Source organism: Pinus tabuliformis, chromosome 5_1 (assembly GCF_031772625.1).
Source record: "Pinus tabuliformis cultivar Carrire ecotype Pingquan chromosome 5_1, CPIR1, whole genome shotgun sequence".
NCBI classification, from domain to species: Eukaryota; Viridiplantae; Streptophyta; class Pinopsida; order Pinales; family Pinaceae; genus Pinus; species Pinus tabuliformis.
In genome coordinates, this window is record NC_142305.1 from 739783329 (window position 1) to 739797014 (window position 13686).

At 37.4% G+C, this 13686-nt stretch overlaps 1 protein-coding gene across 1 annotated transcript; it reads left to right on the forward strand.

Annotated features, from left to right (window-relative positions):
• Positions 1-1987: 1987 nt before the first annotated feature.
• LOC149167072 (ADP-ribosylation factor 2) lies at positions 1988-12935 on the forward strand. Its single transcript, XM_089432853.1, has 7 exons — positions 1988-2234; positions 2618-2774; positions 4039-4109; positions 9633-9752; positions 12063-12181; positions 12376-12457; positions 12550-12935. The coding sequence occupies exons 2-7, from the start codon at positions 2627-2629 to the stop codon at positions 12553-12555; spliced, it is 546 nt and encodes a 181-aa protein (XP_089288979.1). The 5' UTR covers positions 1988-2234; positions 2618-2626; the 3' UTR covers positions 12556-12935.
• Positions 12936-13686: the final 751 nt, after the last annotated feature.

Below are 13686 nucleotides of genomic sequence, written 5' to 3' on the forward strand. Positions count from 1 at the left end.
GGGGTCAGGGATCGAGGGAGGGTGTGGGAGGAAGGAGTGAGGGTAGGAAAAGGGAAGGGATGTTTCTAGAGGGGATAAGGAAGACGAGGGGATCGAGAGATAGGAAGGCCCATTAGGGGGAAAAGGGGTAGCCAAGGGGAGGGAAGATGGAGACATAACTAAATAAGTTGTTGATGCATAGCCCTTAGGGGTTGAACCACCATGAGAAGGAAGTATAGTGATGATCAAAGCAACTAGCCTAGAGGAATAAGGGTATGACGGGGAAGTGGAGACCTTATTCGTTGTCTGTTCATCCTCTGAGAAGCAGTAGAGTACAAATCAGGAAACGAAAAATCCTCCCAAAGGAGGGAAACCTCATGGCAAAGGAAGCATCATAATGGAATCTTCTAATAGTTAATTTTCTGAAGCCATTTGCGACCATCCATCTCAATCTCCATTTTAACAAGAAGACCTTCCTTTAGGTTGACTTCAACCTGAATCCAAGCCCATCTACAATTGGGTTTAGTTTACCATCTAGGATCTAAGTTGACAAAAAAATTGATTTTGTTACAGATAACCATAAGAGTATATTTTTTTTAAAAAAGGGAGGGGAAGCCTAGGAAAAATAACCCATACTTTAATGAAATCCATAGGTTCCTTGGAAGGGCCAAAGTTTATAGATCAGGGTTGGAGGGAGAGGCCAACTTTTCCCTAGGTCCAATGGCCCTCCATAAGCATTCCATTGGAATATGAAGGTCAACCACCCCTATTCAAGTAGATGAAAAGTGGGAGAATATCCAGTTATGGGCACCCAAGAATTCTTAATAAAAAAAACAATACATGAGATCTTGTAACTGCCATTGAAGCGCCCTACGAGGGTTTTACCCGACAAGTCCAAAACCCAAGAGAGAGATATCCTTATCGATGACAAAACTTATCAACCCCTGTCGATGCTTAATGCATTTCTTCTTCTGCCTTCCCAACTTGCTATTTAGATCATGAGTCAAAGGTGCACAAGGGTTGACTACTAAAGCAGAGGGGGAAAGGGATTACATTGTGTCGAAAGGGAAAGGGTTGGGGACATGCAAGTAGGAGGGAAAGGGAAACCCACATTGAGATGAGGGAGGAGGAAAGAGCTAGAGAGAGGTAGTAGCACGAAGGAAAGTGAGGGGCCGACATACATCAAATTTTCTAGCGGACAGGATGGAGCACTGGCGTGGCACATGGAGATCTCGAGTTGGGAGATAGATTCGAGATGGGAGACAGGGTTAGATGTGTAGTCCACCTCATCTTCCCCCAATATTCCATAATGCCAAAGTGACCAAAAAAGGGTTGGAAAAAGAAGGGGGTGATAACGAGAAAGTGGGAAAAAACTAGTGAGCCCAAAAAATCAAACCCTTATTCTCTAAAAAAAAGTAAGAGGGCCACAAGCAAAAGTTGCAAAATTACGAGACTATAAAGCCATCCTTTTTTAAATATATCTTTCCCACCTGACAATTTATATACATTAAGCAATTAAATTTACAATGATAATTTTGAAAATCTAAAATTAGATTTATAATTAAAACCTTTAACTTAAAATAAATTTAAACCTTAGTAAAAATATATTTCTCAAAAATATAAAAAGATAATTATATTTTATTTAGAAAAAATATATTTCTAAAAAATATAAAAAAATATTTATAGTTTATTTATTTATTAAAAAAAGGTTATAAGATTAACTATTTCAAAACAACCCAACCATCCATAGAGACTGTCTTTGGGAGGTAGTTTCAAAATAACAAATAGAAATGGAGAAAAAACGCCATTTCCCCATTTTTATTAATATTTTATAAATTCTGACCCGGTGATTGAGACTAAATATTACCTCTTCGATAATCTAGAAACCCTCTAGATTCATAATTACATATGCACCAATGGTGAAAACCATTTTTAATCACAAATGTTTACAATTTTTGTCATATATAAAAGGAGACCAACCTAAGCCCTTTAACCTCCAGGACCTTTGCCCCGCAAAAGGCGGTTTGTTCACATGCAACGCCATCACGGTAGCAGACTACTGTAACTACAGTCAACCGTCCGATCGACGAGCGAAGGAACCTATTTCTTCCCACAAGTCTCTATATCCTGCCCTCCTCCTCCCCTTTTCGGCAGCAGTGCTAGGTGTTCGAGAGGCGTCTCAGATCTCTTTGCGGGGAGCCATTCTTGTCCCCTCGAATCTCAGATCTGACCCTTCAACTCGGGATCTCTAACAGGCATGGTCCTTTCTCATCATTTTTCCTTACGATTTGGTATTTTATTGTGCCTGAAGCATAGTGCGATCTACAGCAATTCAATTCTGCTCTCCGATCCGTGTGTTTTCTTTCCTTTTTTCATGGAATTCCCCTCGTCGTATATAAATCATGGGATTTCCCCATGTGTTCTAAGTGGGTTGTTGCTTAATTTTATTTTGGGTGTACGAAAAAACATTAGGGGTACTTTTAAGATCTGCGTCGAATGTAAGATCTGTGTTTATGATCAATTGTCTTTACCCTGTTTGATCAGATTAGAAATGTTTCAAGAATATGAGCTTCTGATCTATGATCTATGACAAGAATTTTTCTAATGATGGTTCTGATCTGCACCTGGGGTTGATCAGGCGGTCAAGATGGGACTCACTTTTACCAAGCTTTTTAGTCGGCTCTTCGCAAAGAAGGAAATGCGCATTCTGATGGTTGGTCTCGATGCCGCTGGTAAGACGACCATCTTGTATAAGCTGAAGCTGGGAGAAATCGTTACGACCATCCCTACCATCGGTAAGTCGATCGTTTTCCGAAATACAGCACGATGCCAATGGCAGGATTTATCTATACAGGTCTTTTGCTATTGTCCCAACCCTGCCTCCACCATTTGTAAATACACATTGAAATAGGTTGATGGCTTCAGTTCAAAATTCAAATCATACTTTGACAAGAATATGTTAGATTTGAGTTAAAAATGGGTATTTTATTGTTATTAATGAATTTGTTTTTTGGGGGTTGGTGGTAAAAATGCTTCATTCCATCTCTTAAATAATATGACAGTATGATGTGGTAAATTATAAGGCCACCACCATCATGTCATTAAGGTTTACTTATAACTGTCCTCTTGAAAATCAAAATTCTACAAATCTAAGTAGGTTATCATTAAACAAAATGGCCATGCGATCTAGCTTAATCAGCCAAAACTTGGCACAAGGCCCAAAAGATCAATAAAGTCTGCCCTAGGCGGCACATTAACAGAATGACTCATTAACATTAAATTAGGCACTGGCAACTGCATCTTCAGGGTCTGGGTTGTCATCCTCGGGCTTCGGCCGGCTGGCTACCTGTGGCAGTTCATAACAACCAACTACTCCCCATCCATCATCATTTGATGTTTCCTCATAAAATTTTGGACCTAGGCATGATTATAATTCATAAATCCAAAATAAGTTTTACACGTCTGTTTGCTTAGATATTCTAAACAAGGTCCATAAGGTTGGCACTGTTAAAAATAAGGTTGGCAAAAATTCTTTTGAGATTATTTGTTTAGGCACACAGGTTTTCAAAGGAATGGTATTAGTTGCATATTGAATAAATAGCATGCTGGAGTAGCACCTTGTTCTGCCTTTCAGTATTTCCTCATCATATCGAGTATCCCCAGGGCATTGATGAACAGAAGCCCATTTGGGATAAAGCTGATGCTCCTGCAAACGAATTTTTAAAATTAAAATATCTATGGCCAATCATTGGGTAGTGTGCTTTCATTAATATTTATTTTTAACACATTTCAATATCGAGGAATTTATTTCCATTATATTACCTCTGTTAAATTCTAATGTTTCTAACATGGGTTATATTTAGGTTTATATCTGCAGTGCTGAATATATTTATTTGTTCATGTGTATTCGATTAGTTTGTATTAGTTTCTACATGTGTCTTTTCCCTTGGCTTATAAAAAACAGTTAATGTATCTCTAGCAGATTTCCCTTTCCTTTTCTTAGTTTTTTCATTGGCATAATTGGGAGGCAAGTTCTAAGTTGGTTCTTTCATGGAGTAGGATTCAATGTGGAAACCGTCGAGTACAAGAACATCAGCTTCACTGTGTGGGATGTTGGGGGTCAGGACAAGGTATGGAAACTCCAGTCACATCCTGTCAATATATATGTGGGCATGTTTGTCATTCGAGTCTATGTTGACTTATCTGACTGCTAACTATTGGTGTCTCCTTTTTCATCCTAATAAATTGTTATAACTATCTCTGTCTAATTGTAGATTTTAATAAGGTAATCAGCTGACTGTTGTGACAGGCACACCCAACACACATATACATCACTCAGTACCTCAACAGTACTAATTATTGTTTCAAATGCTCTTTGTACATATGGTGCTATAAAGTATGAACTTGTTTTTCAAAAGCTGGTAAGGTGCACATATGATCCTATGAATTACATCATCAAGATGGAATTGTTTAGGTGTGTTTGGGCAGAGTTGACTGTGCCAAATCCACATTTGATGCCTTGAACTATGAGGCTTTTTACAGATATGCAATATTTCAGCTTGTGGTGCTCTTTTCTTTATGTGTGCCTTTTATGTCGAGAGAGATCTTGAGAGTGGACAACTGAGAATGAATGGATAGGATGGTATAGAGAAATGGGAGTCCTTATGACTCTTCACTAACTTTTTACTTTTAAGTTTTAAGTCTTGACTCTAATAACTTAACCATCTGGTCCATTCAGTACATGAGTGTAGTTATTAATTTCCTATGGTAATATATTTATTCCTTATACGTTAATATGTTATACGTTAATATGCTATTCTACTGTTTAGGGTTGTTCATATTAGAGGACTAACTAGGACCAATTATAGCAGAGGACTAAGTAGTCTCATAATCTTGTCGCCTTATAGAAATGCACATTCTGATCCTTGAAGATAGACATAAATGCTGATTTCTCATAGAGGGCAATAATGATCCCAGTATGGGCCCAAATACATAGGTTCGATAGTACTAACTACTGATCTAACTTATGTTGCAGATGTAGCAAATCCAAAACAGAGTTTTTTGCCTCTATGGGCCTTCTGGACTAGGATTCTACACTGATACCTTCCATACTGTCTACAAAATTGACTCAAAAATTTTACATATTGGCAGTACATTATCAGCAAGAGAAATTAAATGGGCCTGGAAGTCCCAGCCTCAGCATCTCCGAACTGAAGTACCTCTTTCCCATGGAATGATCCACCACCTGTTGAAGCACATCTGACCTGCTCCTCCTGTGTGTCTGTGCCAGTTTCTGTCTTGCCAGTCTTGAACTCTGGAACACTTGTGTAGAGCTCAATGCCTGCTGCTTCTGACTTGTTTGAAAGCAGATCTGCCTCCAGACTTGCAAACTCTCTCCATTCTAGCTTGAAGCCATTCAATTTTTTTCTCTGCCAGGTTGGCTCTCGCCCCCCTCTTGCTTTCAATAAGCTCCAACCTTCTGGGTGTGAGCTCAACCATTCCCATCAGCACCCTGAATAAATTCTCAATGGATTTTTTCCAGCGATCCATCTCTAGTTCCGGAGCTTGCACCTCCTCAGCCCCCATGACTACACACTCCAAATTCAAATAGAGATGATGAATGCACCTGGAAACAAGAGAGGGTGATGCTCAAAGACCGGGTTTTCACTGCATAAATCCTCAATGCCTCTCTCGAGGTGAGATTCTGATGGCACCATTAAAACCAGATCTCCACAGATCTGAGAACCTGTTACAGATATGGGGATTTTGATGTGCAGGACACCATGCATCTCTGCGAATTTAAGAATGGTGGATTGGGGGAATGCAAATGGATTTGCAAATTAAATGTTGTCGAATGGCGGATTGGGGGAATGCAAATGGGTTTGCAAATTAATACCCATAGCTAAGCCAATCCATCTGTCCACCCTTCTAAGATTGATGTGCTTGGGAAGGGCCGTTAAGTACCCTGTTTGTCCATGTGAAGGCCTGTGATCATGATTATCACCTGGTGGATGGAACTTGTTAACCTCTTCATAATAGGTTTGCTGAGTCATTTTGGAGTCTGAATCAAGGGACTTTAATTTGAATGTAGTTGGAGTGAGCCTGATTAACGCAATTCTGCGATTATATGCTACATTATGAAGATAAGAGGATGTAAAAAATACAGAAATCATGCCAATTATGTTTACCTGATATATAATATTGAGGCATCAGTAGCTGATGTTGAGGTCAACTACACCAATATAATTCAGTAGCATCATCATTCCATGTGAAGGCCTGTGATAATGATTGTCACCTGGTGGATGGAACTTGTTAACCTCTTCATAATAGGTTTGCTGAGTCATTTTGGAGTCTGAATCATGGGACTTTAATTTGAATGTAGTTGGAGTGAAATAGAATCCCCCAGAGATGCCTGATTAACGCAATTCTGTGATTATATGCTGCAGATGTAAAAATTACAGAAATCATGCCAATTATGTTTACCTGATATATAATATTGAGGCATCAGTAGCTGATGTTGAGGCCAACTATGTCAAGATAACTCGGTAGCATCATCATTTGAATGAAAATATGATATTATGATGATGGTTGAGAATCAGTGCTAGTGTAAAGGTGAAGCAATATATGATTTTGTATGGCTTAGTTTGAAAATTAGGCTGCAACCAGCATTATGACATAGAATTTACAGGCACTTATATATGTAGCATTGGAATAACATTGCCCATAACAAATTTTGTCAATACCCATGTATATATTCACCTATTTCAACACATTAAAATGTTCATTCTGATATAGTGAGGAATGTTATCGGTTGCTTCATGGGTCAGTTGACTCAGTTCTGATAACTATCAATTACATTACATCCATTATTCTGGTATCTTTGGTGATACCCACGATGCTAATTACTACCATGGAACACAGCTGACATTAAATTTACAAAACAGAAGCAGAATTATGAGTTCTGCACTTGGGGAAACAGCTCCTGGTGAGCATTTTTTCTCCTAGCCATAGGCACCAGTTTGTGTAGGTGGCACCCCCATGCTAGGAAATGAAACAACAGGGGATGAATTCACTGGCTATGGCTCTGGTTCTCCTTATTCAGCCCAAATTACATCTTACTTCTCAGCTAGGGAATTAATATCTTAGGCATATTTTTACTACAGCCATCTCATGGACCAACCTCTGTTTACCCTTTGGGTCCTACACAACACAAGGAATGGGATCCTCTTCTCTGCTAAACAGGCCTTTGGGCTATCCCTCTTTCCTCTAGTGCCCCAAGACAGGCTGGCCATGAAATTGCTACTGCTTGGAACCAAGGAATCTCGGCTGTAAATTATTTTCCTCTTTGATTCAACATTCACTTTCCACAATAAAATATGTTTTAGTTGACCTCCCTTACTTCCTCACTTGTTGGTGCACCTTATAATTCATTACCACTAATTTCTAAAATAATGATATGGTAATTTTTTTAAACGATGGATTACACACCATGATGAACCCTTTGGGCACCCTCATTCTGAGGATGGTACCTGGGATAAACCAGCCGGTTGCAGTTTTGGCAACCTAAACCAGCGGCGACGTCAAGTGAGGCCCATTAATATCTGTAGAGGCAGTCGGACCAGGGGCTTGATGCCATGTCATCCTGCTTATAATTAATGAAATGGTAATGCACTCTACCCATATTACCATATTTTTTCCATGTAACCAAACACCCTGCCTTCCAACCTGCAGGCAAGGGTAAGATATTCTTCAGGGGTAAGGCCGTTCAACATGTCTCGAAGACATTACAACAATATACTCTATATAAGCTCAACATGTCACTTCTGGGAATTGAACCGGGGTGGGGAGGATAACAATCATTCCCCCCAATCACCTGAGAAAAACCCAATGGACATACCCAACTTACCATATACTAATATGTTATCATCAAATGCTTATAGGTGGTATTGCAATGGCCATTTTGTATGGCAAGTTAATACAAAGCAGAGAATAGTAAATCTAAATCCAGTCTCCCAAAGAGGCCCAAAATCAGTAAAGAAACTACTTTGCAATACATTTAAAAACCTGGACTTATTTGAAGCCATGACCACTGTGGAATTCCTGTTTAATGCCAGCCTGAAAATTGGGTTCCAGATCTGCAATTCACATTTCAATGTTGCCTTGAGATTGTTTAACAGTCTCTTTATCTTTAACCATAATTCCTATGGCCAATAGAACCATTAGGAGGGTTAATAAAGGAGTATGAGGGTTCTCCAAGCAGGTGCAATCTCTTAGTAAAGCCTAGGACCAGTTATAAAGCATATTACAGTTTGTTTCTAGCTTCTCAATTTTATTGCTTTGATGAGATAATGTCTTTACAATTTTTGAAACCGTTGCCCTTTTAGCTTTAATTTCACTAGACATTTGGCCATTAAAGTGAGAAAGATCTTCCTGAGTACCAACTACTCGGCATTCACATCTGTGCTGAGTTCTTCATAAATATAATAATTGATTCTGTATAACTAGACTGAACCAGATACTTCTTATTTGAACCAGTCCACCAAGGGACAACTGACCCAAATTGGAGACAGAGCATACAACTGAAGATAACTAAACCAAACAATAATAGGAATAACAAGCCTTGTCAGAGATAGCAGAGTTCAAGTACCATGTTTCCAGGGATGATTCCAGTGATGATTCAAGTGATGGCCACCAAATTCTCTGAAGATTGGCACTCCACCATTTTCTACAGATCCATTGTAGATAGCCAATATTGAAATTCATTCCTTAATACTGCCTTCATCCCTCCATACCATGACCATAAGTTTGATGACCTTCACCTCATGCATGAGTAAATGTGAGTACATGGAGGACACAAGGGCTTTAATGCCCATCTCTTCAAACTTAAATTTGCTCCACCAGTTGTCATCAAATCATGTTTCCATCAAACTTATGTTGCAAGCTATACTACACATAAATTCATGCGAGGCGAGATATAACTGGAACACCCATTTATGCTTATCATGCTCACCTCTACTATGTTTGCTTCATTTGCCTTTTGATCTGTGATGTTAATTGCCCTCATGACCTGAAAAATTTAATGTTTTCTAAACTCTTTTCAAGACCTTGAGCTCTATGAATGGGCATACCTACGTGAATGTCTTATGTGTTTGACTGGCCTCGCATATGTTGGATTATAATTGTGGAGTCACCCACTACAGTAAGATGCTTGACCCTGCTTGACTTATTTTTAGAAATGCTCGGAGTAAACAATTGCAAACGGAAGAGAGGGTGCTATGATGGAAGCAAAAGCCATAATTAGTTGAGAATATCACGATTCCAGGGGCAAAATCTATATATTAGACACTAATTGTTGGGCCACCACTTTTAGCTTTTACAGTTTTCTATTTTTAGGCCTGCTAAAGTTTCTCTTCAATCTCATTCTGATTTCCATGAATATATGCAAATTTATATTGTCCTTTTCTATTACAAGGTTGTCTAATTGTCCTTTTTTCCAATAGTATATTGCTTATGCTTGTTTATTTTTAAATTTTGCTCTGTTCCTTTGTTAAATTCAGTAGTTAAAAAGTGCATCGTATTTTGTTTTATACTCTTCTGTTTGACTTGAAATATCTCACGTCCTGGTCTGCTCTTTTAATTTGTGTTTTAAACAGATCCGTCCACTATGGAGACACTACTTCCAAAATACTCAGGGTCTCATCTTTGTGGTTGATAGCAATGATAGAGACCGTGTTGTAGAAGCAAGGGATGAACTACATAGAATGCTGAATGAGGTAACTTTCATGTTATATGATGTGATGTGTTTAATGATAAATTATGAAATATCTATAGTTAAAGATTTCAGTATGAAAATGTTTCAGAATTATAGAATGAAAGTTATTACATAGCGTAAGGTAGATCTGAACGCAGTGTGATGACACTGAAAACATTGAAAACATAAAGTATGAATTGGACGGTTCAATGTTCAATTAGGATCATGTATGTGTAACTTGTTTATTGTATTTGTTCATCCATGTGTAGAAAATTTATATGCTCTGAACCCTTAACCCAGTTTGCAATATTGCAAGTGTTTGTTTAGGCCCAACCCACATGTTTTGACATGCTGATATAAATTCTACATGCATTTACTTTTTGGTCAAACTGACCCGGGAAAAACCCCACAGCCTCTTGGCTAACACCAGCCTTCTAAGGAGGATTTTATATGCTTGAGAAAATAAAGTTTATGTACATATAACTCAGTACTTATATCACAACCAGCTGTAGCATTAAATGCTGATATGCCTGGTAGATTGTGCGCACTGAATTTTCAGATTTACTCAGAAATCATAGACTGATAATTTCAGTCATCCTCCTTCCAGCTAGGAATTCGTTCTCTTGGCAGCTCTCACACACAGGGAATCAAACCTCTTGTCTGCTACAGCTAATGAGCCACTTCTGGAACCTTCACAATTTTCGGGCTCCTTAAAACTCCGCCTCCACAAATTTAGGGCTGCTGTTGTAGAAGCTCCTCTGCTGTTAAGTTCTCCTGCAAATGTTGGCTGTAGCAACCTCTTCCTCCTTTCTTCTTGTTCTCACTTCTCTTCTCCTCTTGCTCTCTCAAGTGTGTAGTGAAGTATGAGCTCCTTTTCTCTCTTTGTCTTTCCAATGAGATAGGAACCCAATCCCTAAGATCTAATGGTTGAGATTTAATCTCAAACCATAGATCAAGGGTGGAGATGAGTGCCCCCAATTGACGCCTCCTCATGTGGTCCCCTTTTCTATTAATGAGCCTCCCTAGTACTTTTAATGTTTGAGTACTATGGTCACTTTATTCCTTATAAAGTCACTTTACATTATAAAAGTCACTTTAATAAATAAAGTACCTAGTACATCTCCGCATAAAGTAACTTTTAAATCACATGTGACTTTAATAGTAAAGTACCTAGTACATCTCCACATAAAGTAACTTTTAAATCACATGTGACTTTAATAATAAAGTACCTAGTACATCTCCACATAAAAAGTACATTAGCCCCCTTGATATTAATATACTCATAATATGACTTTGACAAAGGTGATTTATGTGTCTCCATAGGCCAAAAGGAGAAATGCCTAGGAAACACCTCCTTGGTACTATTTTCAACGCTATGCAAACTCTCTTTTGTATATGTTTCTGCAATTTCTTGACTGGTTCAAATATTCAGTAGGGTTTGCATCGTATTAAGATCATATAGCAGATTTAATATCATAATAGTACATTGCCATATTTGTCACAGGAAAATGTTACAAAATGCCAGACATAAACTTTTACTAGTCTTCATTTCCAACAAAGAGGGATAGATAAATGATAAACCAGATCTCTACATATTTTGGGTCAAAACCAGTGGCCTCTCTGTTTTATCCTTATCGGAAAATTCACTAGTATTTTAAAGAGCTATGCTTTTTTACAATGGTCATCTCTCTGTAAAGAATACTTTACATGTTTCAAATTTGAGCTTGTTATTACCATGTATGATGCATTTCCTATATGCTGTCACTTGAGCTTACACCTCATGGAAGGTACTATGAAGGTATGCTAGTATATCAAATTAGAAGACTTTTGTAGGGGAAGCAATTATCTTTGATTTGGAAATATTTTTGACTTGGATATTAACAAGAAATAATAATAAATGTATAAGTAATGAATAATAGATAAGCCGATTGTATGTTAAAATATACTATTAATGACGTTATTTATATACATAAAGATAACAACTTTATGCATTTAGGCACCGGCACCGGTATGTTAAATTATGCTAGTATATTAAACTAGAAGATTTTATGTATTTAAGGCACTAGTTTGTTAAATTAGGTTATATTATGTTTGCATTTCTAGTATATAAAAACTAGCCTTCGGTAAAATTTGAGTTGTTACTGTAGGCAATAAAATAGTTCCCCTTTTGCTATGAATGAGTGAACCTTTGAAGTGCTTCTTCCCTCACAATAAGTTGTGGCTAATTTTAATCAATCATGTACAAAGAACTTGACCTCAATGCTTTAAAACCTGTGTTTATGTATGTTTCCTTGTAGAAGAGATTGTGACAGCTATTTCCTTCTGGTTGCAGGATGAACTACGTGATGCTGTATTGCTTGTGTTCGCAAATAAGCAAGATCTTCCAAATGCTATGAATGCTGCAGAGATAACTGACAAACTTGGGCTGCATTCCCTTAGGCAGCGCCACTGGTAAGTTATTATCCATTGATTTCCACTTTGGTATTGTACCTATTTGAAATGCCTTCATGTATTCATTGACAAGGTATTGTTGCTTCCATGCTACTAGTGAAATTTAGATAACATTCATGATATGCAAGTGTCAATAATCAATGAACAGTGTTGAAGATTGGATTTGTCTGACTGAATTTGTGTTATGCTTTTAGGTATATCCAAAGCACTTGTGCCACTTCTGGCGAGGGCTTGTATGAGGGCTTGGATTGGCTCTCTAACAACATTGCAAACAAGGCAAAGCACACATGCTATCCTATATTAATGAGTTTTTATAAAAAACAACAAAACGGATGAAATTTCTAATTTTTCTCCTTTATCTTTTGCAGGCTTGAAGAAATATGGTGAACTGGGTTCCTGGAATTTTGTAGGGCAATGTCGTCTTATTTCATTTTTGTCAGAGACAGTTTGAAGAAATAAGTGCAGTCAAACTGACTTTTGACTACTATTCAATTTCTTCTATGGGTTTGATTGTGCCAATCTGCTAGGAATGAACTAATTTATATATAGCTCATTATGCTTAAATGGCAAAGCATGAGTAGTTATTATAAATGTATTTGATGATTATGATATTGCCTTTTGTGTGGGGAGCATAGACATTACTATAGGAATGTTCGGGCTGATTTGAAACTTGTATCCTTATTTCTAGCTTTATTGTCTCATATTACACTCAAATTCATTCTACCAGATAATAAATACACAGGTTGGTTTGTAATTTTGGAATACATTATTGAAATTCTTTTAGCTGTGTTTATTATGTTTATTATTTTCAAGAATCTTCATAGAGCAAGAACATCTTGCTTATTGATATTCAACAAAAATATCTTGAAGTTGTTTATTCTATGTTCTTTTAACGACCGCTGAAGACCATCTATGGTGTGCTTTCCTTGGTTTTAGTTTTACTTAAATGTATAATGGGGGTTTTGATTGAACGAGAATTTTGAAGTACATCGTTTTGCTTTGCTTTTTCAAGATGGCACATGATATAGTCAGGATCATTGTTCAAATTGTAAATACAAAATGCGTTAGCCTATTGCTTTGGTAAACTTGCACATAGAAGATATGGGTGGGTTAGTTTGTTTTTCCTCGTTTGTTGTAGTCTCCCAGCCTCTTAATTCCCTTGATTGACTAGTGTTAACTATGGCTTCTAAAGGGATAGTTTTTATATTGCTTTTTATGTTTTATTAATGAGATGTGATTGATACACTTTCTAGAAAAGTTGCGTGTGTACAACAAGTACCTGGTTTAGATACGAGTTGTCCATAGGATATTTTTAAAGGTGTTCTAAAGGATTCATAAGATGTGTAATATTTGATGTTTGGGAGATGTAGAGGCCCTAATTGTTAGAGGCTAAAAAGGTAAGTTATTTACAATGACATGAATTTGTTTATGTATTTAAATTATTATTTTTTTATATGAATATTCAATGTTATAAAATAGTGAGGTAATTGTAATAGCATGATTTT

Coding starts and splice junctions, on each gene's coding strand:
- LOC149167072 (XM_089432853.1), top strand. CDS start 2,627: ATGGGACTCACTTTTACCAAGCTTTTTAGTCGGCTCTTCGCAAAGAAG. Junction 4,110..9,632: donor ATGTTGGGGGTCAGGACAAG/GTATGGAAACTC, acceptor TGTTTTAAACAG/ATCCGTCCACTATGGAGACA. Junction 9,753..12,062: donor TACATAGAATGCTGAATGAG/GTAACTTTCATG, acceptor TTCTGGTTGCAG/GATGAACTACGTGATGCTGT.